The sequence below is a fragment of the Synchiropus splendidus genome, chromosome 13 (assembly GCF_027744825.2).
Source record: "Synchiropus splendidus isolate RoL2022-P1 chromosome 13, RoL_Sspl_1.0, whole genome shotgun sequence".
Taxonomy (NCBI): domain Eukaryota; kingdom Metazoa; phylum Chordata; class Actinopteri; order Syngnathiformes; family Callionymidae; genus Synchiropus; species Synchiropus splendidus.
Window position 1 is genome coordinate 15731548 of NC_071346.1, and position 23980 is coordinate 15755527.

The following is a 23980-nucleotide window of genomic DNA, read 5'->3' on the forward strand; positions in this document are numbered from 1 at the left end:
CAACGTAACAAGACCTTGCTGCTTTAACTGTGCAGAAGTAGAAGTGAGATGGAAGGTGTGAATAAGAGGTACAAGGAACATCATGCATTTGGTTTGACACAGGTCAGCATTCGTTTCCAAGATAGTTTCCGAAGTGTTGGAGAGTGCTGCTTTATTGGTTGTGATATCTCATGTCGTCATTTCCTCTCAAATATATTTGTCCTTGTTCACTGTGATTTCTGGTCTACCTACATCCAATAGGAGCAAAGGAAACATTTAGTCGCAATGAAGACTGGTTTTCAAACTCTCCTTAACCTTTTCCCCTCCCACTGATTTCCTGCCGCCATTGTTGCTGCTAACATCTTGCAGGCAGCTACTGTTCACCAGATCTTGTGCCTGCCGTTCTGATTGGATGAAAACTTAGACCACTTTTGCCAAGTTATGAATCACAGTCATGTTATGTTATTGATTCCCTGACAGTAGTGAAGTAGTGAACGGTGCTTCAGCTGTTGGTTACCTCTGAGCTACAGCCCTCTGAGTATGGCTCTGTAAACACAAGTATATATATATATGTATATATATAGAGAGACAGAGAGAGAGAGAATTTGTGGTAAACTGATCTTAATCGCAGTTTAATGGTATAAGAATATTTGCCACAAGACGCCACATTTTTCCAATTTGAATGAATTTGGTATATTACTGAATCAAATGATGGACCCATACATACATTTAAACAACAAAATATTGTTTATTTTGCATCAGTTTGACTATAGCTCAATAAATCACGATGGTGGCTATATTCACGTTTTTATATCACCTTATTTAAACGAAAGCTCTTTTAATGTCTTGGAAATATATGTGTATGAATTTCAATTTTATAACAATGTCAAGTACATTCAGAGTAGTGGAAACCCTGGCCATTGTGTTGTGAAAAACATCCCTGAACAGAAGCAAACAGATGCTTTTGTTTGCTTTTGTTCAGGGATTCCTCCATGTTTGTTGTTGTTGTTACCATCCTAGCTGCGATGTGTAATAATAACTGATAAATAAAATGTCTATTTAAGTTCTATTTCAGCTCATCCATTTCAGAATATTTCAGTCCACTATATATACGATATTCAGTACCTTCACTATCCAAGAAATATGTCAACAGGGTTTCAGAATCTTGAGATGATGCTTTGTTCGCTATGTCCCCTGGGCAGGCTTCGTACTTCGCAGCATGCAGCATCTGTTATCAGCTCAAACCCTTTGACTCATGCACAGCATTGTTTTTCCACCTGACTGATCTAACCAATCAGGCTTTGGTATGGCCAGTACACTCCCCACTTCCATTAATCTCTCAGTGGTTTTGTTTTTTGTCATTGTGATTCCCCTTTTGTGGTTGTGCTTTTCTTTTGAAACTGTTTTGTTATTAAGTAATTGTAATTATACTGAATTCTTCCCCGTCTTATAACCTTAACCTCATCATTTCTGCGAACAGACGCAACAATAACTTATTTATACCTCAGCAGTGCAGGTCAAGTCGAACTGCCCAGAGCTGCAACAAACAGCTCAGGAGGCTGCTGTGCCTTCAGCATAGCCGTTTGAAGATCATCCGCTTCCCTGCATCCCACAGAGAGATCAGAAATAGATAATGGATTCCAGTGAATAAGGATTGTGCCTGCTGTAACCTGAGGGAACAACTTTTCACTCATGTTTCACTTTCTTTTGAGTAATCTTGTTGGGCTTGACATAACACACTGTACAGGTTCTCTCCACCAGGCTTGCACTCAGAAACCCTAGGGATGAGTTTGGAAGTTAGGTTTCACTCTGTTAAACACTGAGAACTGCCCAGGACCTCGCTGGATCTCACTTATCGACTTGAGCTGGACTCTGCTGAAGGATATTGTTTACATCAGGATATTTTAAGAACACACTTATAGGCATAAATATTGTAGAGCTGGAAAAATGTCCTTGTTGAGCTGAATTGAAAGGTGGCGTTTCTACTTTTTACATGTTCAGTTCATGTAGAGCTGTTGACAATGCAATATGTGTTGGGCGCATTTCATGCCACCACTTTTTTAGTATCAAACGTTGAAATTGAAAAATCTTTACTCCGGCAGTTGCCTATCAAAACCCAGATTGTACAGTGACCTGTGCAGAGCGAGAAAAATCATAAAGAAAACAGCGGCTGCTGGAGTTCACAACTCACAGAGCTGATTGCGTCCCAGAAGGATACGATGGACCCAGAGACGGTGTCGACCAAATCTCTTTTTGCTTATAACAGACATCCATGGAATGATCAAGGCCAGCAATTCTGCCTCTCATGAACTTTACACCCGCCCCCAGCAGACTGACCCACTTTTTGTGACTGCAGAGGCGGAGGAAGTTGACCAAATTGCTCCAAGTGCTCCTCGCTGCAGAACCACTGGGGGGAGTTGCACCGGGTCCAACCCCGCCCCCAGGTTCAATCCCACCTAGTGGCATATAATACCCACATTGGTAAAGTTCAGCAAAGGTTTTTGGCTGTGCATACCAAGCCAGGCTCCAACCCAACACACAAGGCTTACTATATATTACTGTAAACCTGTATTACTGTATTATTACCCCTAACCCACTCATATCGTTGAGCTAACCATGTAAATGACTGCATGCAATGCACAATAAACATTTAAAAATTTTAGAATTGGATAAGTCGATATAAGGAGATATCTAGGAAAAGTTTTTTAGTGTAAAACTTACTGAAGTTTATGCTCCATTCAGTTACTTATATAAATGTAGTTTAAAATCATGTCCATTTAGCTCGGCCTGGACAGGGCTTTTACCTGACCTGGGAGGCGGGGTCGGACCTGGGGAGCATTGTTGGACCTGGTTGTTCTGCACCGAGGACCCTCTCTCCAGAGGTCTCATAAAACGGTGTCAGCTTTCAGTGTGCACTATATGGTAATATTTGCTTCATATACACGTTACATCCGACTTATGACCGGGATCGGTTCCGACCACCTGGTGGTAAGTCGGATTGGACGCAAGTCGTATGCCATTCAAAATAGCCGACGCGAGGGTTATAGGTTGTACTGTAGTGGTAGATCTCTGTGTGAGAGTGAAATGCTGGGATACTGTGCTCCGTAATTGTCGTACGCAATGCCGGGCTGCTACGTGCTGCGGTGCCAAACACTGAATAAAAAATGTTTAAAAAATCAGCATCTGTACGGGTGGACCTAAGTCGAACAGGTCGTAAGTCGGATGTTACTTGTATAATATAATATAATATAATATAATATAATATTTTTTGGCTTTGAAAACCTATGTCTAGGAATATCATTTAAAAGCAAGATTGTCCTCTACTGTGGTCAGAAAATAATTACACTTTTCATGAAATGAATTGTAAAACCGTGTCATGGTGACAACTGCGAGAGCAGAACTGGGCAGTTGAAAAACACAGTCACGGTGAGATTTCGCTGTTTGTGCAATGGGAGTCGAGGAGCTATGTCTTGAACATTCACAGTCAATTTGAGCGAGGGAGGTTTTCATTTCGGCTGAAAATCACAGATGGAATCAATACGTTCATCATTTACGAATCAACAAAGTGATCAGTCCAAGGATGCAAAAATACCAGAAGAGGGCAGCGCACTGCACAGACTGCAGGTCACAGGCAAATGGGTCAATTATAGCCGACAATCAATCCAATACCAAAGGCGTCCAAAGGGGCAAGGCTGGTGTCAGGGTCCACAGAACACAATCGGGGCGAAGGCTGGAAGCAGGTGAAGGGGAATAACTCAGCTGCATTAGACAATTTGTCATGGTAAGTTCAAAGTTAACTTAAAAGTTGAAAGGACTTTTTTTTTTACAGGATGAAGAGGGGAGACGTCCTTGGTGTCAAACCTCTAGTTGAAGCGTGAAGACATCCTTTAACATGCAGACTACATAAATGAAGCAGTGGTTCAGAAACGGCATGGCAATTTTTAATAGGATGGCATTCAACCTTGAATCGTCCCCACATTGTTCAAACCAGAGAAAAAAACAGGGCTGGGCTACCGGGGTGTTTGTCTACAGACAGATGGCCTTTTACTGTGCCTCGGCTCCAGCTGCAAACCATCCAAAGTAATGGCAGCGCTGTCCTTTCACACCTTTAGCATCATTATAAGGTTGTGTAGAGGAGTTATATTCATTAGTAGTTTCAAGAATATCATTGCCTGGGATCCTCTAATGATTCATAAAGATGATATGTGGCCTGAAACATATTGATGCTTCCGTATTTGGCAGCAGCTGAATCCATATTCATCTCAGTCCTAATATTGAGACTATATAGAAGGCGTTGAAATGATTTGCCCGGCGTGATAGAAAGTCAATATCATTTTTTAATTGTCTGTACTACAGCCAGTTGAGTTGGTAATGGTTCCTAACACCTTCTCACTTCCAAGGCGTTGAATAGCGACTATTTTCAAGTGGATTTTTATAGCCAATGTTGATGCCGCATATGGAGGAATACAGTGTTATAATGGAGTTAAATGACTAAAGGAGGGGTTGGTTTTCCCGGTGCAGCCGGTTCTGATGTCAACCAGTGTGTGTGCCAGGAAAAGGTGAAGCCAGTTTAGTTGAAAGTACATTTTGTTATTGTGGCAGCAAAACAAAAGACGTTAAAAGGTGCAATGGATTTATTTATTTTTTCTCACTTGGTCAGTTAACACTTTAAGTGTTATACTTTACATCAAATGGGCTTGGTGTTGAGGCTAACTGGGAATGACTGAAGCTGGTCAGTCCATGGATTCTCGCAGCAGCAGCACGTCAGCACCACTAGATAGAAACGTATGGCCTCAATGGATAGCTTGCTGTGAGTTATAAATCTGTCCTTACAAAAGAGCAAAGACCTGTTTCCACTTCTGCACCAAGACGATTGACATCCATGGGATGATGTCGGCAAAAGGCTTACACTTTCAGCTCTGACACAAAAGAGAATTACTCTCCCCCTGGGGAGATGGAGGGGTCGGTGGAGAGTGAGACAGATTAGAGCAGGTTGTCTGAGAGGATAACAAAGATCGCTGAAAGGGATTTTGGTCATTTCAAAACTGAAGCCTTCTTCTCCTGCCAGCCTAGTTGGCCAAATAAACAAACTCAGTGCTCAGAGACATTAAGAACAAGACTGAGATTGACTTATTTTCATTCACTTGAGATCGTGACATATCTCAAAATATACATATCATGACGCAAATCTCATAAGAATAGCCACAAATATGTGAGCGAGACAAATGGAAAATAAGAGAATCAGATTCAAGGGGTTCGGAGAATCATGCCATATCAAAGGCCAAATAATGAATTCAACTCAAAAATGTAGGTCAGTACTTCTGCTGTTGAACGGAGGCCATGACCACAAGGCCAAGTACACACAATCAGAAGTAGTGAGGAGTGGATGGGATTTCATGACACAGTATTGAAGGGTGGTGAGGTTTCACGATTCAGTGTCCTGATTTTCAGAGGCCACCAGATGGCACTGCCCGCTGTAAAATGTTCGGACATGAAAGTTCACGCCATTTCTAAAGCGATAGCGCCATCTAATGGCCTCTGAAAAAGAAGGCACTCTTTCATCAACCCTGTAATAGTGTTTCATGATACCATATCTATCCATCACAAAACAGCAGCATGGGATAGGTGGCGCTGCATTCAGTCTGTGGGGTCAGACCTGCAGACTGCTTGTTTATGCAGTTGCTACCTGGGCTATGCCCGTGTTGTCCTTTGGTCTTCCTTGAATTAGACCCTTGATGTAGGATCATGCCCTCTACCCTCCATGGCACTGCACTGAACACCTTCGTCCGATGTAATATCGCTCATAGTACTTCACACCAGTAGCAGTGGTTTAGTCTACAGTACGTGACAAGCAGGCATACGTCAAGTAAAAACATGATTTCCACATACAGTCCAAGGATATGAAACTTTCTTTTTCATTTAGAAAACTGCCTCCAGCATCAAAATAAATGAAAATACTTTCTAGGTGATGTCCCGCTGCCACCCTACTGGGAATCGGCACAGGTGCCGCCAGTAGTGTAATGTATACAGGGTTGATTAAAAATATAGCAAGGGGAAGATGACCAGACCAAGTTGACCTGGATGCTGGTTAACAATGTCATGGACTTACAATTATCGCGCGATGAACGTGTTAGAAACCGATTCAGATGTGCTCATTGAAACTGAGGCCAGGTTTGGTCGAAGTCCAGTGGTAAACACCATCAACCCTGGTTCACCACCCTGCATCAATTCCACAATCCTAACCGGATCATTTTGTCTCATTCCTGCCTCCTTTACTTTTCTATCCACCTATGAATTCATCTTGTGACCTCACTCTGTCATCTGTCACTGTCTACACCCTGGCTACTTCTGAATGTTTTGGTATTATTGACCTTGACCCTGATCCTTTGCGTATGGCTTGTGTGTTAGAGTACCATCTTGGAAGCAAACATTGCCCTTTTCTGTCTTGCATCACATCAAAACAGACAGTAATCCTCAAGCCAGATACCACTGTGTAAGAATGAACTGAGGTTAAGTTGGGACATAGAAGGGTGTATCACAGTAACCTCTGCTGTGACGTCACCGTGCCTTTCTCACTGCCACGAGGCAGATCATTATGTTTTCATTTCATTTGCATAGCATCTATCCTTAATAAACCGACGTATAAAGAAGCAACCACTTAAGCTTCACCTCAAAAGTCTTTGTGTGGAAGTAGACAATGCTAACCTTAAAAAAGCCCAAGGAAATAAAAGCAGCCTGTGGATGTTGAAGCTCATTAGTGAGCATCTCATTAACTTGAAGGTCTGTTTTGCCTGGTCGTATACAGCTGTGTCTCACATGAAGGAAGCTCTTGTGCAAATACTCCCACATGCCGTGATGACATTTGACAGCCCATGTGTCTGTGTACTAATTGAGTCTCGAGAGAACAATGCAGCCACTTGGCACCGCCGCGGCCCAATTTGACCAGCAAAGCCAAAAACTTCATCAAAGATGGTCTCCAGCTTTCATTTAAAACCACGCCATACATTTTGACTTCATTATTTTAAAAGCAAGTCTGAGCAATCACGACCTTGGCAAGGAGGGTGTTTTCATTTATGATGGACTGAGGAGGATTCTCATTTTCAGACTCCGCTACATGGTACTTGATAGCTATTGAGAACTGCTTTAGTGAAACAGCACAGCATTTCAATAGGAGAGCACCACCTACCGAACCCTGAAAATAACCACAGGGCTTCATGAAGGTTCATCAGGCCTTCACTAGTACTAAAATATTGAAGAAACAATAAACACAGTTGCCACAGTTACTTTGAAAAAGTAATCCAACTACTGATCACTCCCTCAAAAAGTTACTTAGTTACTTTAGTCATTACTTGAATTTAAAAGTAACTAAGTTAGATTACAAGTTACTTGTCAAGTTACATTTGGCAGCCTACTACATCTTTTATGTCGATTTTGAGGTTGGAGTTCTTGGGGGTCCAGTGTTTTTCCATGTTTGAGGTCATTTTTTTTAGCACAATCTCAGTTATATGAATGAACAGTCAATGTTTTGCTTTGACACACTTGAAGCCATTGGAGGGAAAACCACACACAAAAGCAACAAGAATGAAAAACAAAACAAAGTGAGATATTGTCATTTATATAAAAAATGTAGGGAATGCCCCATTACGTTTGCTTTTTTTAACTCCAAGGCAGAAGTCTATTAAGTCTCAGTGTGTCACGTCTCCTGTTGTCCACCTGGAGGCAGTAGTTGCACTCAAGTGGCTGCTGTTACTTCCCTCTACGCTCCGTCACGCCGGAGGATCATTTTATTTCTGGCTTTCGAGAGAAAATGCAACATCAGTACATCACATCAGTACCGTTTCTTCCTGCATCAAAGAAAAAAATCTATAAAAGTAAAAACAAAATTATCATACGTGTCGTTTAATTAAAACTGGTACATGGTTTTTTGAGTCTGCACTTTCGATACATTTGCGAGGCTACTTTATCTCTCTCTCTTTGAGTGATTTTTGAGCGTTGGTGGACCTTGCAGGGTTAATACATGTGTCATCTATGGCAGACACTCATTCAAAGTAGTGGCTGTATTTTCAGCTAGAAACGTGCATCTCTCCTCACGCCTGTTATTTAGTGCCGTGTAGCCAGCAGCTTGACACGTGAGCTGCCCGCCTGTTGAAAACGTAACTGGCGTGTCCCGCACATGACGTCATGCCCAAAGTCGCAGTTGTAGAAAGCAAATGGTAATATTTCACCCGACAATGGCAACAATAGTAACGCACGGTGACTTAGATAAGTAACTTTAATTTGGTAACCTTGTTTGAAATAGTAACGCGTTAGATTACTTGATATAAGAGTAATGCGTTACTAAGTAATGCGTTACTGGCATCACTGGTGACACACTAGTTACCTATTTGGTTGCTCAAAGAGCCAATAAGTTATTGAGCTGAGAGGGCCATTTACTGTTGCTCGAAAAATGAGGCCTCTCTAAGCAGCATCACACCATCACTAGTTGAAGGTATTTGAGTCTGTAGTTTATCTATCATGGTCAGTCCCTATCCTCCTTTCCGGTTTATGTAGTTTGCAATTGACATCTAAGTATTGATACTCACCGTTCACATTAACTGAGTCATTACATTCAGGAATAAAGTAGCAGTTGTTTTCCAATGCATAGACCGAGATACAAGATTTCAGTGGGAAAACGTTCGGTCATTTATCATCGGGATTCCAACTATCCACGAAAATGCAGAGCTGTAGACTGCTGGCACTTTCAAAACTATTAAATGTCTAGTATCAGCAATTTAAGAAATCGATGTCTGAAAATGTAGTCTCTCAAACCCTGAATAAGAAAGAAAATGTTCAGATCAAGCCACTTTATATCTGAGGAGGTTTTTTCCTTGGTCTGGCGTTACACCTCAGGCTTCAGTTATGTATACATTTTAGACGTGTCAGACTAAAAATCTCATCAATCGCGAAACAACATTACAGACGAAGCCCACGGGGGGGTTTGTTTTATGAGAGTAAATCCTTCATGCAGAATTGTCAGCTGAGCCCCGAGCTTTATTGATCGCTGCTATTTATACAGCAAGAACATGTAAATGAAGTTAGGATATTGATACGGCACGTTGGTTACCAATCTTGAAATGATATATTAGGAGAGTAGCGTCCATGGAATGTCATGACTGAAGGAGCATTTCCAACAATGCACCAAGGGCCTCACAGAAACAAAGAAAGCCTCATGACGGAGCATCTGGGGGTTTAAATGCCATGGTGATGTCCCTCAGAGTTTTAGCTAGAGCAGTTGACCCAATTAACATATTTAAAGTCTAGGTGTTATATGAAATACTGTGTCATTGTGGCAGACAATTTAATCCAAAACCACTTGTAATAACAGCTTTAAAATGTCAGGGGGATTCAGAACAACAAAGGGCAAACGGTTTAACCTCAAGTAATCCCACCAATACAGAGCTTCATGTCCCTCAAGTGAAATGAGGTATTCATTCATTTATTTGTTTTAATGAATTCATGCTACGCTACTCACTTTATGAGTCACCCTGGAAGGGCTGGAGTCCATCAGGGGGAACTTATAGACGGAGAACCACTGGCACACCATCAAAACTGTTTGGAGTCACAAATGAGCCTCCGTGTGTGTTTTTCAACTGAGCACCGGGAGGAAACCCAAGGGAGAGCATATAGTCTCCACAGACAAAGGGCAGGTTCACACGTATCTGAATGTCATGTAGCATTAAACTGCAGGCTCAAGTTGTTGCAGCTAATCTGGGCAGTCAAGGAGAGTTGGTTAAACCACGCCAAGATCCTTTTCAGCCTGCAGAGGGGCTTAAATATTCATGCATATGGTTAATAAGAGGCTGTAGCAGTTAAGCAGCTCCACAGTGGCCGCGTCGATGGTCATGATGAGATCTGCCATGGACATTGTTTGCCAACACATTCCCACTTCCTGGGCGTCAAATAGCAACTGTCTTCAAAGGATTTTTGTGTGATGGTGACACAGATGTCCAAGTTCATGCATGTTTCGTGTTGTTCATTTTGTCCGCATTTCTGCACGTTTCCACAAAGCTTGCGGTCCAAACAAAACATCATGGTGAAAGTCACGTGGACGTTTGATGGGCTATGAATATCAGTTTGACATAATATTTAATGCTGAATGAATGGAGCTCCAAAGAAGGCTGCCCTTTTCGTCAGTGTAGGACACAAAAGGCAACTTTCCCAACATCAATATATGAGGGAGTGAGGATGTGTTGTCTGGGCAGAATGGCAGACTACAGTTGGGGGCGCACTTTTGAAAAAGCTCACTGGAACGACTGTTGAAACTGATGCATGATAAAGTAGTGATATCACATCGCCTACAGCACGTAAGTGTTTCATTGGTAACAAGGTTCCCCTCCTTGAGTGTTGTTTGATGCTTGTAAAGAGCAGATAGTCGCATCGCTGGCATCAAGTACATCTGACTTAATGTGTTTATGATGCATGAGAGTGAGAAGGAGACCCTTACCTGCAGCAAGGGATTGGTATTGCCATTTTGATTTAGAATCCCTTGTGCAGATGACTCCTAGTCATAGTGGTTGATCACAAGGAATAAAGTGAAGCAAACTGTTCCGTAAATGTATCACTGGCTTTAGCATCAAATCTGCTCCGCTACCTCTCACATCTCCCGCCATAAAGTTTGATTTAATTTATCGTGCAAAAAATGTCAACATTCTTTGTTCTCTTTGAATATATATGCTGCCAATATCAGTCAGCCTTAAAAGTCAAATGAGCGGTGATGGAACTTACCCAGAAAGGGTTTTAATATAATGGATCTATGGGGACTGTCAACATCAAACTCCCTTCTCCTAACTATTATGTGAGCTGTGTGATGGATGCCAGCTTTAATGCGGCACAGACATCTTCAAGTGATAGAGATGACAGCTTCCTCGAGAGCAACAGACCCTCGGTTTTCCGCTCCATCTCTTCCAGCCTCAGAGAGGAGCAGGCCGGGCATTGAGGAACATTGTTAAACATCCCATCTGCAGCCTTGCTTGTCTTCCTTTCAGCGTTATTCCAGTCAGAGCAGAAATTGCAAGTTAATTGAGGTTGTAAAGGGAAATCCATCGGGATTGCATAAGGATTTCCAATACTCTTAAAGCTAACAAGGGCATTACATGCTGAGAACAGAAAGAAGAGCTTGTGATTCTGAGGATATTTGACAGTTGCAGTTCATCTCTTTGAATCTCAGGCAACAGAATTAGAGACTGTGTACAGTTTTTTTCAGTAGAAGCACCGCCACCAAAATAAATAAATACTCAAACTAGTCAGTCACGACTAGTAACTAGTATTATGGGCTACTGGTTTGCTGGTTTCTAAACTCAATATTTCAATCGAAAGAACCTACTTAGAGAAAATCACCTGGGTAGGTTGGGAATGGCTGAACTTACAGCATGTGATTTTGGTGGTGTTCTGGCAAGCCATCCTCACTCCGAAAGCGTTGATGCAGAACTTGTCCAGCTGCTTTGATGTTGATACGTTAGGCTTTCAATTGAACCACATAGCTCCCCATTTGCTGCATTTCTTGATGCTCAGAAAGGGTGGTTGGGGTTAGGATGAGGACATTCGTGACCTCTCCAGTCACGTGACCCGCTCTCTCTTCTTCTTACTTTCTGTGTGTCTTAAGGCAAATGTGATGCTACTGCAGTCCAGGTGAAGTCACTGCTGTCTGTGAAATCTTTAGACAAAATAAATAATCTTAATATCATAATAAAAAAAATCAATTGTGGGTGAAAATGAGCTGCTTGTCTTGTGAAATTAATGTAGTGAAGCATTGGACGTGACCCAAAGGTATGTCTCAGTGGGTCGCTTTTTCCATCAACTCCCCACTGATGTGGGTTTTTGGTTTTCATTCTACACATATTCTGTGTCATGGCTCAGTTTTGAACCAAAAAATATATATACAGTGGTACCTCGGTTTTTGAACGTCCCGGACTTTGAACAAATCCGAGTTCGAACAAAAATTTCAACGAAAATCCACAACTCGAACGGCCCTGAAAAAAGCTGGAAAAAATCATAAGGTGCGCGGACCGACCAGCTGACCCACGACGCGCTTTGTTATTATGTATAACGCAGCCTCTGTATGCAGACGTGTCCTGTTGGCTACATTTACTGACTGTTTTTTCTTCATATTGAGGTGTAAAACCTTTCCTGTCTCCACACTGGACCCTGGTAGAGTGTCACAGGGGAGGTGCTCCTCGACACCTCCGAGGCTGGAGCGCTCACTCCAGGGTTTGATGTCCTGTTGTGGGCTGGAGCTGGGACAGGGATGAGGCGAGTCTCGGACAGAGCGTTACTTGGTTTATGACTTTGTCACAGCCAAACTGCACAGAAGCGCACATTCAGAGCTGGACACGCACCGGGCACCTCTTCACTTCTGGAGAGACGTCAATCACTCAGCAACCCCTCCCACATGCAGCGGCCACACACATAGAGGAACAGCGCACCTGCAGCAGACACTCTACATTCACTCCTACAAAAGCCTGTTTTAAGGCTTGGAACGCATTATTTCTTGCGAAAAATCGATTCAGATTTCGAACAAATCTCTTCTGGAACGGCCTTCTAGAACGGATTGTGATCGAGAACTGAGGTACCTCTGTATTAATATATTATGCTATATAATATAATATATTATATGCATTCATTATAAAAATATATTATACTAACATATTTACATACCAGTTGACAACCACTCTTTTCACATAAAGCCTTCAGGTGCAACGTTTTTGCTTGTTTACGCTTCTTACTTGAGACAAAAAAAGAAACCTTTGAATTGACTTCACTGTGTTTGGCAGTCCCCTCTTTGCTCTGACTTTGTATTCACCCACGTCCTTGTGGCGAATTAAATGAACAAGCCTCCGTCAGCAGGGCATCTCTTCATGATGGAGCCATAAATCACTTATTCAATCTCGATTCGGCCATTTTGGGCCGTGGTCACGCTAATCATGAGGAATACCTCAGTTACCCCACCCTGTAACTTTGTTTGATTTGTTTTAAGTGAGTGGAAATTATCCATAAATTTTCACCAAGGAGTCATAAACATGAGGAACCGGAAGGAAATGAGCAGACAATTTCCTTCAGGAATGAATTCATCTAATGAATACCATTAGTGTGAGGACTGAGATGGAGAGTTTCTGTGATGAATGGACAGAGACACAGGGTTCACATCAAATTAAAAGACCCCCTTTCTGCTGCTAAAATACCTGATGAATGATGACGCAGCTGCTTTTTCCTCCTGAATATGAACTTGGTGTGGTTGTGACTCAGGCACCACACACACACAGAAGAAACCCAGACGGACCTGAATGTCATCCAGGATCACTGAACACTGTAATAGACTTGAGTCCCGTCTGTTGGTCTCAGCTTGGTTGCAGATTCTTCTCTAAAATTCTCTGCCAAAAGACATATAAAAAAAGAGGGCACTTGGGAATATGACTCTTTGACAGAGCCAGAACAATCCTAGGAGGTCTTACTTACTTGACTTTACGAGGAGGGGAAGTAATGAGATCATGCTTCCCAGAGGCTTCACGCTGGCATAATATTTGTCAGTCTGTTCATAATAACCTGAGCGAAATGATCGGAACTCCGCAGAACCCTTTTACAAGCTCAGTGTGCGGCGTGTGTCCTCAGAGTCCGTGTTGCTCTCAGAGTAATTATCCGGGCGGCAAGATTTGCAGTCATGTCACTTAACTTCCCTTCTTTATTTAGGTTTGTTTCTAATGGAAATTCAAGAGGTCGTGTATTTGAGATGCTTCCCCTCCACCCCACAGAGCCGAAAAAGTTGTATGTTAACTGAGGATGTTAACTCAAAATGATTTTGGTGGTTCCTCATTTAAATAAGTTTCCACGCAATTACACCAGAGAAGAGCAACGGAAAGGAATACAGAGCAGCACCAAGCACATTTTGTGTCAGTGTATTTCTCAATAACTGCCTACTGAAGATTTAAGGAAATTATGAGTAGTATGAACTTTCTGACAATCCCAGAGGCTTTAAAGGGGATAGATTTAACTGAAATGTTTTGCCCTGCGTTAGTTTTTGGTAGACTGCTAAATGTACATTTAGCCCTGCATTTTGTGTTATTGTTTTGCTCCCAGATAAATTACAGATCTGGATGTGGACTTGTCTTATCATCAGTGGGCTAAGTCAAAGCTCTCTGCGTACTGTACTTGGTCGAATGTGAAGGCCACATGAAGTTTGGAGCTCTGTAGCAATTGACAGCAGAAAGTCGGCGACCTCTTTGCACTGTGCGCCTCAGCATCCACTGAAACTCCGTCAGTTTACATGGCCTACTACTTTGCGGCTGAGTTGCTGTTGTTCCCAAACTCTTCCAATAAAGCTGACAGTTGACTGTGGAATATTTAGGAGCAAGGAAATTCCATGACTGGATTTGTTGCACAGGTGGCATGACATCTCCACGCTGGAATTCACTGAGCTCTGGGTGTGGACATGAGTGGGTTAAGTCAAATCATTTGGGTCTGGGTCTTAAAAACTACAAAACAAAGCATTTTCTCTGCAACTTAACCCATCCTCACTCACACTCACTGGACTTTTGACACCTATGTTATCGCCAAAGGCAGCCATCCGCTTTGCATGCTAACGCCTTGGTGTTTCAATGGAGTAAAAAGCTTTTACGGAGGGATGGGATGGCAGTCACTTTGACTGAAAGGCACCACTTTTTCACAGGCTTTAAATAGCTATTGACATGTTAAGTGTAGACTGAAAGGAGCACCATCCCTTGACTTACAGAATCGCAACCTCTGCCCGCGGCGACAGGAGAAGACATGTTCAATTGAAAGCCTAGTGCGTCAACATGCCACACTAGATGCTGCCGTCAGCCATAGCATAGGACACAAAAGTCAACTTTTCTGACGTCAGTATATTACGCCTTGGGGGTGTTGAACATCACCAAAAGTATTTGCTCACCTGCCCTGACTCACATATCCCATTCCTAACCCATGGGGTTCAGTATTATGTCAGTTCACCTTTTGCAGCTATGACAGCTTCAACTCTTCTGGGAAGGCTGTCCACAAGGCTGAGCAGTGTGTTTCTCGGAATTTTTTTTAACCATCCTTCCAAATTGGTAAGGTCACAGACGGGGAAGGCCTGGCTCCCAGTCTCCACTCTAATCCATCCCAAAGGTGTTCTGTTGGGTTCCGGTCCAGACTCTGTGGAGGCAAATCAAGTTCATCCACACCAGACTTTGTTATCCATGTCTTTATGGACCTTGCTTTGTTCACTGGTGCACAGTCATGTTGGAAGAGGGGCCTGTTGTTCCCACAAGGTCGGGAGCATGGAATTGTCCAAAATGTTTTGGTCTCCTGAAGCATTCAAAAATCCTTTCACTGCAACTAAGGGGCCAAGCCCAACTCCTGAAAACAACCCCACACCAAAATTCCTCCTCCACCAAATTTCACACTTGGCACACTGCAGTCGGAAATGTACCGTTCTCTTGGCAACCTCCAAACCCAGACTGGTCCATCAGATTGCCAGATGGAAAAGAGTGATTCATCACTCCAGAGAACACGTCTCCACTGCTCTGTAGTGCAGTGGCGACTTGCTTTACACAACTGATGATGTATGACTTGGATGCAGCTGCTCGGCCAAGGATGCTAATTCCCTGAAGCTCTCTGCGTACTGTACATGGTCGAATTTGAAGGCCACATGAAGTTTGGAGCTCTGTAGCAATTGACAGCAGAAAGTCGGCGACCTCTTTGCACTGTGCGCCTCAGAATCCACTGAAACTCTGTCAGTTTACATGGCCGGCCACTTTGCGGCTGAGTTGCTGTTGTTCCCAAACTCTTCCATTTTCTTACAGCTCCACACTGGAATTCATTCATTCTTTCACAAGTGTTTGTCAAAACAGTCTGCAGGCCTAGGTGCTTGATTTTCAGACCAAGTGGTTAGGACACCCGATTTTGATCATTTGGATGGGTGAGCAAATACTTTGGGTAATATAGAGTATATTTTATAGAATCATGGACTAGCTCAGCTCTATTGACAACAGAGAGACATTGTTTCTTAAAAGGTTTTTGTGTTCAGATGGTAGTCCAGAACACCACCAGTACTGGAGCATGTGTTGAGCGCAAACTACTGTGAACATATCCTGAAACTTTAATTGGAATCCATTATTTATTTATGGATTTAATTTATGTTTAACAAATATGAAAAAAATGGTGCATCACTTGATTTTTGGTTTGAGTTTTGGATGTGAATTTGAAAAGAAAAAAACTGAAATATACAGGGACTATTTTAAATAGTTGATGGTTCTGCTAGCTAGTGTTGTTTGAACGGAACTCTAAAACTTCACCATTAAACAAATAAATACATCAATAAAATAAGATTTTCATGGACTCTGTTCTGAGTGGATTTTTTTTAATGTTGCTATTTAATGTGTCTTTACTTTGACCAATTGGATGCCACGCCATGCAAAATGACGCTAAGCAATGTTGAAGTGGTGATGCGATGCTCATGCTGATCTGGAATAAACCTTGCATCCCACTACTTCTGTGGTTCTTTCTGCTCCCGACTCTACGTCCTGAGAAGTGTAGAACCTGGTGGCCGGACAACATTAATAACAATTTTAATGATGAACATATGATTGATACAAGCACGTTTCTTCTCAGCAAATCACTGCCATTTGTCAGGGTGAAAGATGATCTTCACCATAGGTACAGGAAATTTTGTTTTTGTTTTCCCTGATATTTATCCTGTCAACCCATGTGTCTCTCCGCAGATGAATTCAAGGCCCTGCTGAAGCGTTTACCCACCGACCGTTTCTTGAATGTCTCAATGATCGCCAAGTTCTGGTCGGCTGACATGCCCCTCCAGAAGCGTTACACCCTGCTGGAGTCCAGCACTGCCTTGGTCCTCAGCAAGGCTCAGAAGATCATCAGGAAGATGTACACCCTGAGCAAGCGATGTCCCAAACAGCCTCACATCAGTCTGCCTCGAGAAAGGTATTCCATCTGCCCGTATCGACAATACGTGAGACTTCATTCGTCTTTTTCGCTGACTGCTATGTGCATATTCATGACAGCTGCGGCCTCATTAACTGCTTAACTTAAGTTCAGCTGTATGGGAAATCAATTATACTTGAAACTCATTTCTGACTTCCTGCAGCACATTTGCCTCCGGAAAGGTGAGTGTATTCATTTATTTATTATAGGACCGAGGCAAAAACAGACACACTTATTCGTAAAAAGAGCCTGGTTGGCACAGATAGTTGAAAACTGTTGCACTTTGGAATCAAGTCCTCTCTCTCCTTGACAGCTTGGCACTTGTTTACAAAGGGCCTTCATTTCCCTGACAGTCCGAAGCTGTACGCCATCACTCCGTTCTGTTTCCCTTTCCTCACCGCTTTCCTTCTTCATTTCCCCTCCTCCTTTTACCTTTCTCTGTTACCCAACTGTCTTCACTCCCAGATCACTTCAAAGTGCATCTAGGCTTACCTCAATGTTTAGGCTTAAAACTAATACAGTTAAAGAGTTAAAGAATGTGAAAGATTTGTCTGAAAACTTCCCAAAAACTAGAATGAAATGATGCAGTAGAAAGTAATAAAGAGAACTGCACGCAGACTTTAATATTTTCTCATTTATTGCGTGTCATAGCACAAGTAGTTTGATTAAAACTGGTTCAGAATGGTTCTGTGGCCAAAATTGTCAAATTGTGCTTTAAGTTGTAGTTAAACTACCTTCGTATTGAGTTGTTTTTGGTCATTTTTGTCTAGTTCAACTATTCACATTATAATTTTGCAGACGAAGGCTAATATTTAAACGCTCAAGGCTGTGGTAGTTCATGTGGTATCTTGAAAAAGTATTGCAGGGTTGATGAAACAGTGCCACTATGGCACACTTGCTTTCGAAATGATGTGAGGTTTCATAGAATGCGTTGCTCATGTCCAAACATTTTACAGCAGACAGTGCCATCTGGTGGCCTCTGACTATCTGGACACTGTTTCATGAAACCTCATCTACCCTCGTAATGTGTAATGCGTCAGGAAATCTTACCCATTCATGACTAGGTTACAGCCTCACACCTGTGCTCATCTGCCATAAGCATGTCATTTAGTAAATGCGTTTTATCTAAACTAGTGATGGGTTTCATGACACAGTATTAGAGAAGAGACGATGTTTCATGACAGTGTCCTGATTTTCAGGGGCCACCAGATGGCACTGTCTGCTTTGAAATGTCTGGACTTGAACTAATTCAATGAAACCTCACATTATTTCTAAACCAAGAGCGCCATCTAGTGGCCTCGGACACTGTTTCATCAACCCTTCAATAGTGTTTCATGATACCTCATTGATCCATCACTAATTCAAAGTGATGGATTGGCGTGTCGTGACAAGGACCTTGCCCAAGGGTTCAAACCTGGACTTCCTAATCCATAGTGGTTGTTGTTGAGGCTTTTTGATAGCTGCTGCACCTTTTGAAATGAATCACACTCACAAAACATTGACTCATTTTGGCCTAAATGAAGTCTATATAGCTGCACATCACCAGAGTTGCTATATGGAATGTCATTATGTTTTCAATAATGAACAATGGTTTTTCAAAACTAAGTACAGAGGGGCAAAGCTGGGCTCACAATTTGACCATGAAAAGGCCTTTTGCCAATTCTCTTGACAGATAAGCTTCAGCAGACACATGTTCAGTTGGTTCTGTGAAGGGAATTAATTTGAGCTCAGGGAAGTTGCAGAGAAGTTGTTTAATTTCTCAGTTTTAAAAGCTTGATAAAATTGTTTTTCCTGTTTCTTATTAATGCTTTTGTGATTAAATAACAAAAGACAAAACATTAAAAAGAAGACGTGTTAAAAAGTCAGTATGTCTAGTGTAACTACAATGTTATTATCTTTGTCGTATGCCTAATCATGAAGTCTTTCAGCTACTTTGTCCGCAAGGAAGTTTCTTTGAGGGGTTTTGTATCATGTAATTTTAAATATTTGGCTCACAGTTTTTTTATTTGTTTTAACTTTAATTACCCATAAAACTACACTTTAGAGAGCGCTCTGATAAAACATTCATTGATTCATGGATTATCTGGAATGGAGTCTCTTTGAGTTGTGTTTATTTTATGATGAGAATAGAGGAAATGTTATCATAAGTAGTGAGATGGTATTGTTTATTTTGTCGGCTGTTTAGGAGCAAATCCAGGGATTTGGGAGAGTGTGTGCCTGTATGTGTGGAAGTTGAGGCGGCACCGCTCCCACTACAGTCTATGACACAACTCTCTGTGTTTCTGTCTGTTCCAGGGATGTTGGGTTCTGGTTGAGAAGAGCTCAGTCCATGCTGTACTGCAACGACCACGGAGCGCAGGGTTCCTTCTCTGAGGAGGTGATGAGCTGTAACTGCCCTGCAGAGCAGACCGCGTGTCAGGGAGTCATCCCCTGTGTGGTCGGAACATCGTCCACCTCCTGCTCAGTTTGTGCCACTGATAATGCAACTCGCTGTGGCGGCTGTCACCATGGCAACTTCCTGCATCTGGGTTCCTGCCGGCCGAGCGTTGCGGCTTCACTGGACCACTATCTGAATTTTGATTTGGACATGCCTGATGCTGAGGTTTTGGATTTTTCTTTTCACTGTTTACATGGGATTGGAGAGTGAATCTGCTTGCGTACTGATGGTCTGCTATTCTCTTCACAGGTCAGGTACTTGCTTCAACGGCTGGACAGCAGGATAGAGGTCCACGCTATCTACATTAGCAATGACGTCCGTCTGGGAAGTTGGTTTAACCCTGCCTGGAGAAAGAGGATGCTCTTGACTCTGAAGAGTAACAAAAACAAGTCCAACCTGATCCACATGCTGATGGGCATTTCTTTCCAGATATGCTTGACAAAGAACTCAACTCTGGAGCCCGTGCCAGCAATATACGTGAACCCGTTCGGTGGAAGTCACTCGGAAAGCTGGTTTATGCCAGTGAACCAGCCGGAATTCCCTGACTGGGAGAGAACTCGAGTTGACGGCAGCGCCACAGCGCAGTGCTCCAACTGGACTTTAACGCTGGACAACAAGTGGAAGTCCTTCTTTGAGACGGTGCATATCTACTTGCGAAGTCGAATTGTCGTCGATGATCCAACAGTGAATGAAACTCTGTTTTATGAACCCTTGGACATGGATGACCAGACCTCAAACATGGGGTATATGAAAATAAACTCACTCAAAGTGTTTGGATACAGCATGCACTTTGACCCGGAAGGCATCAAGGATTTGATTCTGCAGCTGGACTACCCTTACACGCAGGGTTCCCAGGACTCGGCCTTCCTCATGTTGTTGGAGATGAGGGATCGCATCAACAGACTTTCCCCCCCTGCGCCGCAGCCGCTGGATCTTTTTTCCTGTTTGTTGCGCCATCGGCTGAAGCTGTCCGCCGGTGAGGTGGCACGCATCAAAGACTCGTTGCAGATCTTCAACTCAAAGCTGCCCAACTCTTCTCCCGACCCTGAGCTCGCGCAACTTTGCAGTTAGCTGACACAGCAGAACATCCTGTAAATTGGTGTCTGGGACCAGAAAAATCTGGATAGATACAAACCATTTTAATGTACTGAGAGTTTCTTTTTTTTTTTTTAAATTACTGCTGAATGAATTTCACATTTTTATCACAGAGACTCGATAATGTATCTTTTTGGTTACACCTGTGGTATAATGTTGTGGACTTAAAACGCCTCTTTAAACTCTATAATCAGACAAACAGCGATGGCACCAACCAGAGGGACTTTTTGTGATCCGACTACATGCAAAGTTTGCCATCACTTTATGATCACAGATTTTGATATGTAAAGAGAAAGGCGCCCCACCAACCAAAGGGGTTTGCCCTTTCCCAAGCTATGTTTTTGACTTCTGAACAATCTAATGAAAGGGAAAAATTGGACTATATCCTCTTTGTGCTGAATGAGCTTTTATTTTAGGCTTAAAAATTGAATAATCCTGTTAATGTCTTTTAATATTTCTTTTGTTCCATCCTGCCCTTGTCGGTATCTATGCTAAACGTCCGAGTGACAAACTTGTTTGTGACGTTCTTGGTGGTGTGTCATTGGGAATCTGAAGTTAGCAAAGGATTTTCTCAGTAAAAAGAGGCTGACATGGCACCGAAAGGTCTGCAGATACAGCGCTGTAAATACTGCTCCATCTAACCTGATGTGTGAGAATTGCTTTATAGATAACTAAGTGCAAAGACCAAAAAAAACATTTATAACAAAACAAACTCATGCCTTATATGGAAAGTTATTGTCACAAAAAGAAGCACATTTCAGTTCAGTTTTAGGTGGGGAGGGGGGGGTAACCTGGCACTCATTTTTATGAGTTCATATTTCTATGAAGAAAGAGCCACACATACTTTCTCTGGAACATGTGATAGCTTTTCCATGTAAGGCGCTTGTCACAATTTGGTGTTGTGAAATTTGAGTCTCTATTCACGGGGCACGTCAGTTTTGAATGACTTCAAACTACTTCTATGACCGAAGACACATGATTGATTTTCGCTTGAACAGGTTTGGAATCCTTTCAGTCTCAGGACAGTGTTACAGCATTGTTTTCAACATTGCAACGTCTGACAGATGAAGAAGAAAAACTACTTGCCAATTTGCTCTGATCTTAAAGTGATATTACTTTGATTTCTTTACATTTTCTCGCTGAAAGTCAAATCTTGTATGTCATTTTCAGCAGTACTGTTGTGCTCAGCTTGCTTTAGTAAAAGAAAAGTGTTTTACTTGGCTTCTTCTTGTTTCCTTTTAACCGATCATACGAGCACAATCACAGCAAAGAATCCTGAATCTGAGTTGGGTTTTTTCCCGTCGCACATAAGCGAGCGTCGGCCCACAGATTTTTCAAGGGCTTGGTGAAAGTAGGATTTTTGCACACACAATCACAATCGCAACCTTGGACTTCTTAACAGCGAAAACAACAATAAATTCTGACTGGGTTTCATAACTGGGTTAAAGAAAAAGTTTGACTCAGATCGTGTTTTTTTTTTTTTTTGCTGGAGAGTGTTTTCCTTCCTGAGGAGCAGGGGACCAAAGCCTACATCAGGACCAGGACCTCTTGGGCAGTTGGTCACAAATACAGACAGATGATCATGCATGCACCCGCAACACACCCTCGAGCCATATCTAATTTTTCAGTCAAAATATAGTGAATGTTGTAATAAAGGAAACGCTGGTGAAAATAGACCCTGCTTTTGTTTGCCCAGTTTGCTAGCAAAAGTATGTTCACCAAATATAATGTAACACAAGTCAATTCCAGCAGGAGAGAGGAATTGCATTAATGATTATGTATAAAATATATAAATACATATAATAATGCAATTGAAAATTCAAACTTGAATTAATTCGATTTTTTTAGTCTTACCTTTAGTTTTGATTTGATATACTGTTAATTTGATATAAAATAAAGAAGTATTTGATATATATATATATATATATATATATATATATATATATATATATATATATATATATATATATATATTTTTTATTTTTTTTTTTTTTTTTTTTTTTTTTTGGGACGACAACAGTATTGGCAGAAACATGCATTACATTTACAAACATGACAACAAGACAATATAGAAAGACTGTTTTGGACAACCCTCAGTAGTGGAGTGGCTCTCTTTCAATGGAGCCTGTCTTCCTCCAAACTGGGTCCTGAGACTACTTTATATTAGTTGGAGAGAGACAGAGGATGACAGTTCTGACAGAGGCACAGAACACCGTGGTGTTTGCTGGAGTTCCTGCAAATATAAGACATTCAAAAATATCCTGTAATAGATTAAGTAGGGGAAGCTTCCTTTTCATATATTTCAAGGTACTCCTACTTTCATCTCTGCACTTCATAATAGATGAATGAACATTCTGATGTGGAAAAAACAAATTAAATAGACAGTTTAAAAAAATAGATATTCGTGTACATGAAGAACACATGAAGGGGCCTTGGTTGTTTTTCTGGTCGACACATGAAACAGGATTATTGTCAGATGATTTAGGTGCCATGACTTGTCAAGTAGTACCATCAAGCAGGAACCAGCAGGGACGGCCATTTTCCATTCATGACTTTCCGCCCCTTGCTACATCAAAACGCTATAGGGCAGTTGGATCACATGCTACTGGCAGCAGAGTTATCTGGAGCTGTCCAAGGTCAGTGTGGGGTGATGAGTGACTCCACTGTCAAACACTGTCTCCACATGCTGTTGCATCAAGTTTTCAAGGGTCTTTCATCAGACTCATCCTGATTGATCGACATTGCCATGAACGACAGCGACGGGCTGAACAGGATTTTGTGTGATGTGGCATGTTCGTATCGTCACAGAACCGCTCTCATTTTCTGTCACGGAAGAGTGAACACCATTTTATCATGATGCCATTCTTCAGAACGATCAGCCTTGCCATGCCACAAGAGCGAATGTAGCCTTTCTATATTATTATGAAATTAAGGTAGAGCCCAAGACTGAATGGCAAAAGTTGAGGAAGAATGCTGTTCAGAGTTCAGGGAGAGGTTAACACAGGCACAACTACCAGAGGAGCGGGAAGTACACTGAAGAGAAAGGTGTCTCATCAGGCATGAGCAGCAGCATGGTTTCATGTCGAGAAAGAGCAAGGCAGATCTGTTGTTTGCTCTGAGAATGTTGATGGACAAGTGCTGAGAAGAAGGTCAGGAGGAGTTGCACTGTCTTTCTGGCTCTAGAGAAAACTGGTGGAGTATCTAGAGAGTGTGACAATGTTGAGGATGTTCAGAGAAGTATGTGAGGGTTGTGCATGACATGCATGAGGACAGTGAGACAGATGTGAAGTGTGCTGTTGGATGGAGGGGTTACAGGATTTCCGGTTTGCTATTGCAATGGACAAACTGGCAAGTGAGGCTAAAGTTGAGTCGGAGGAGAAGCTGGTGAGGTGGAGGAACAAGCGACACCACAGGGCGGTCTGAAGAGATTGGTTACAAGTTGTCCGCTTGATTGGTTGGAACAAAAACCGGCACCTTCTGTTTGGGCACCTCTGAGTT

The 23980-nt window shown here is 42.2% G+C and overlaps 1 protein-coding gene across 2 annotated transcripts in view; it reads left to right on the forward strand.

Moving 5' to 3' along the window:
- brinp2 (bone morphogenetic protein/retinoic acid inducible neural-specific 2) overlaps positions 1–21660 on the forward strand; it is a 172170-nt gene extending 150510 nt beyond the window's left edge. For both annotated transcript variants that reach the window (XM_053883064.1, XM_053883063.1), the window contains exons 8-10: positions 16728–16950; positions 19246–19552; positions 19637–21660. In XM_053883064.1, coding sequence (XP_053739039.1) covers positions 16728–16950; positions 19246–19552; positions 19637–20458 — 1352 coding nt within the window. In that variant the 3' untranslated portion in view covers positions 20459–21660. The remainder of the gene's footprint in view (positions 1–16727; positions 16951–19245; positions 19553–19636) is intronic.
- The last annotated feature ends 2320 nt before the right edge of the window (positions 21661–23980 follow it).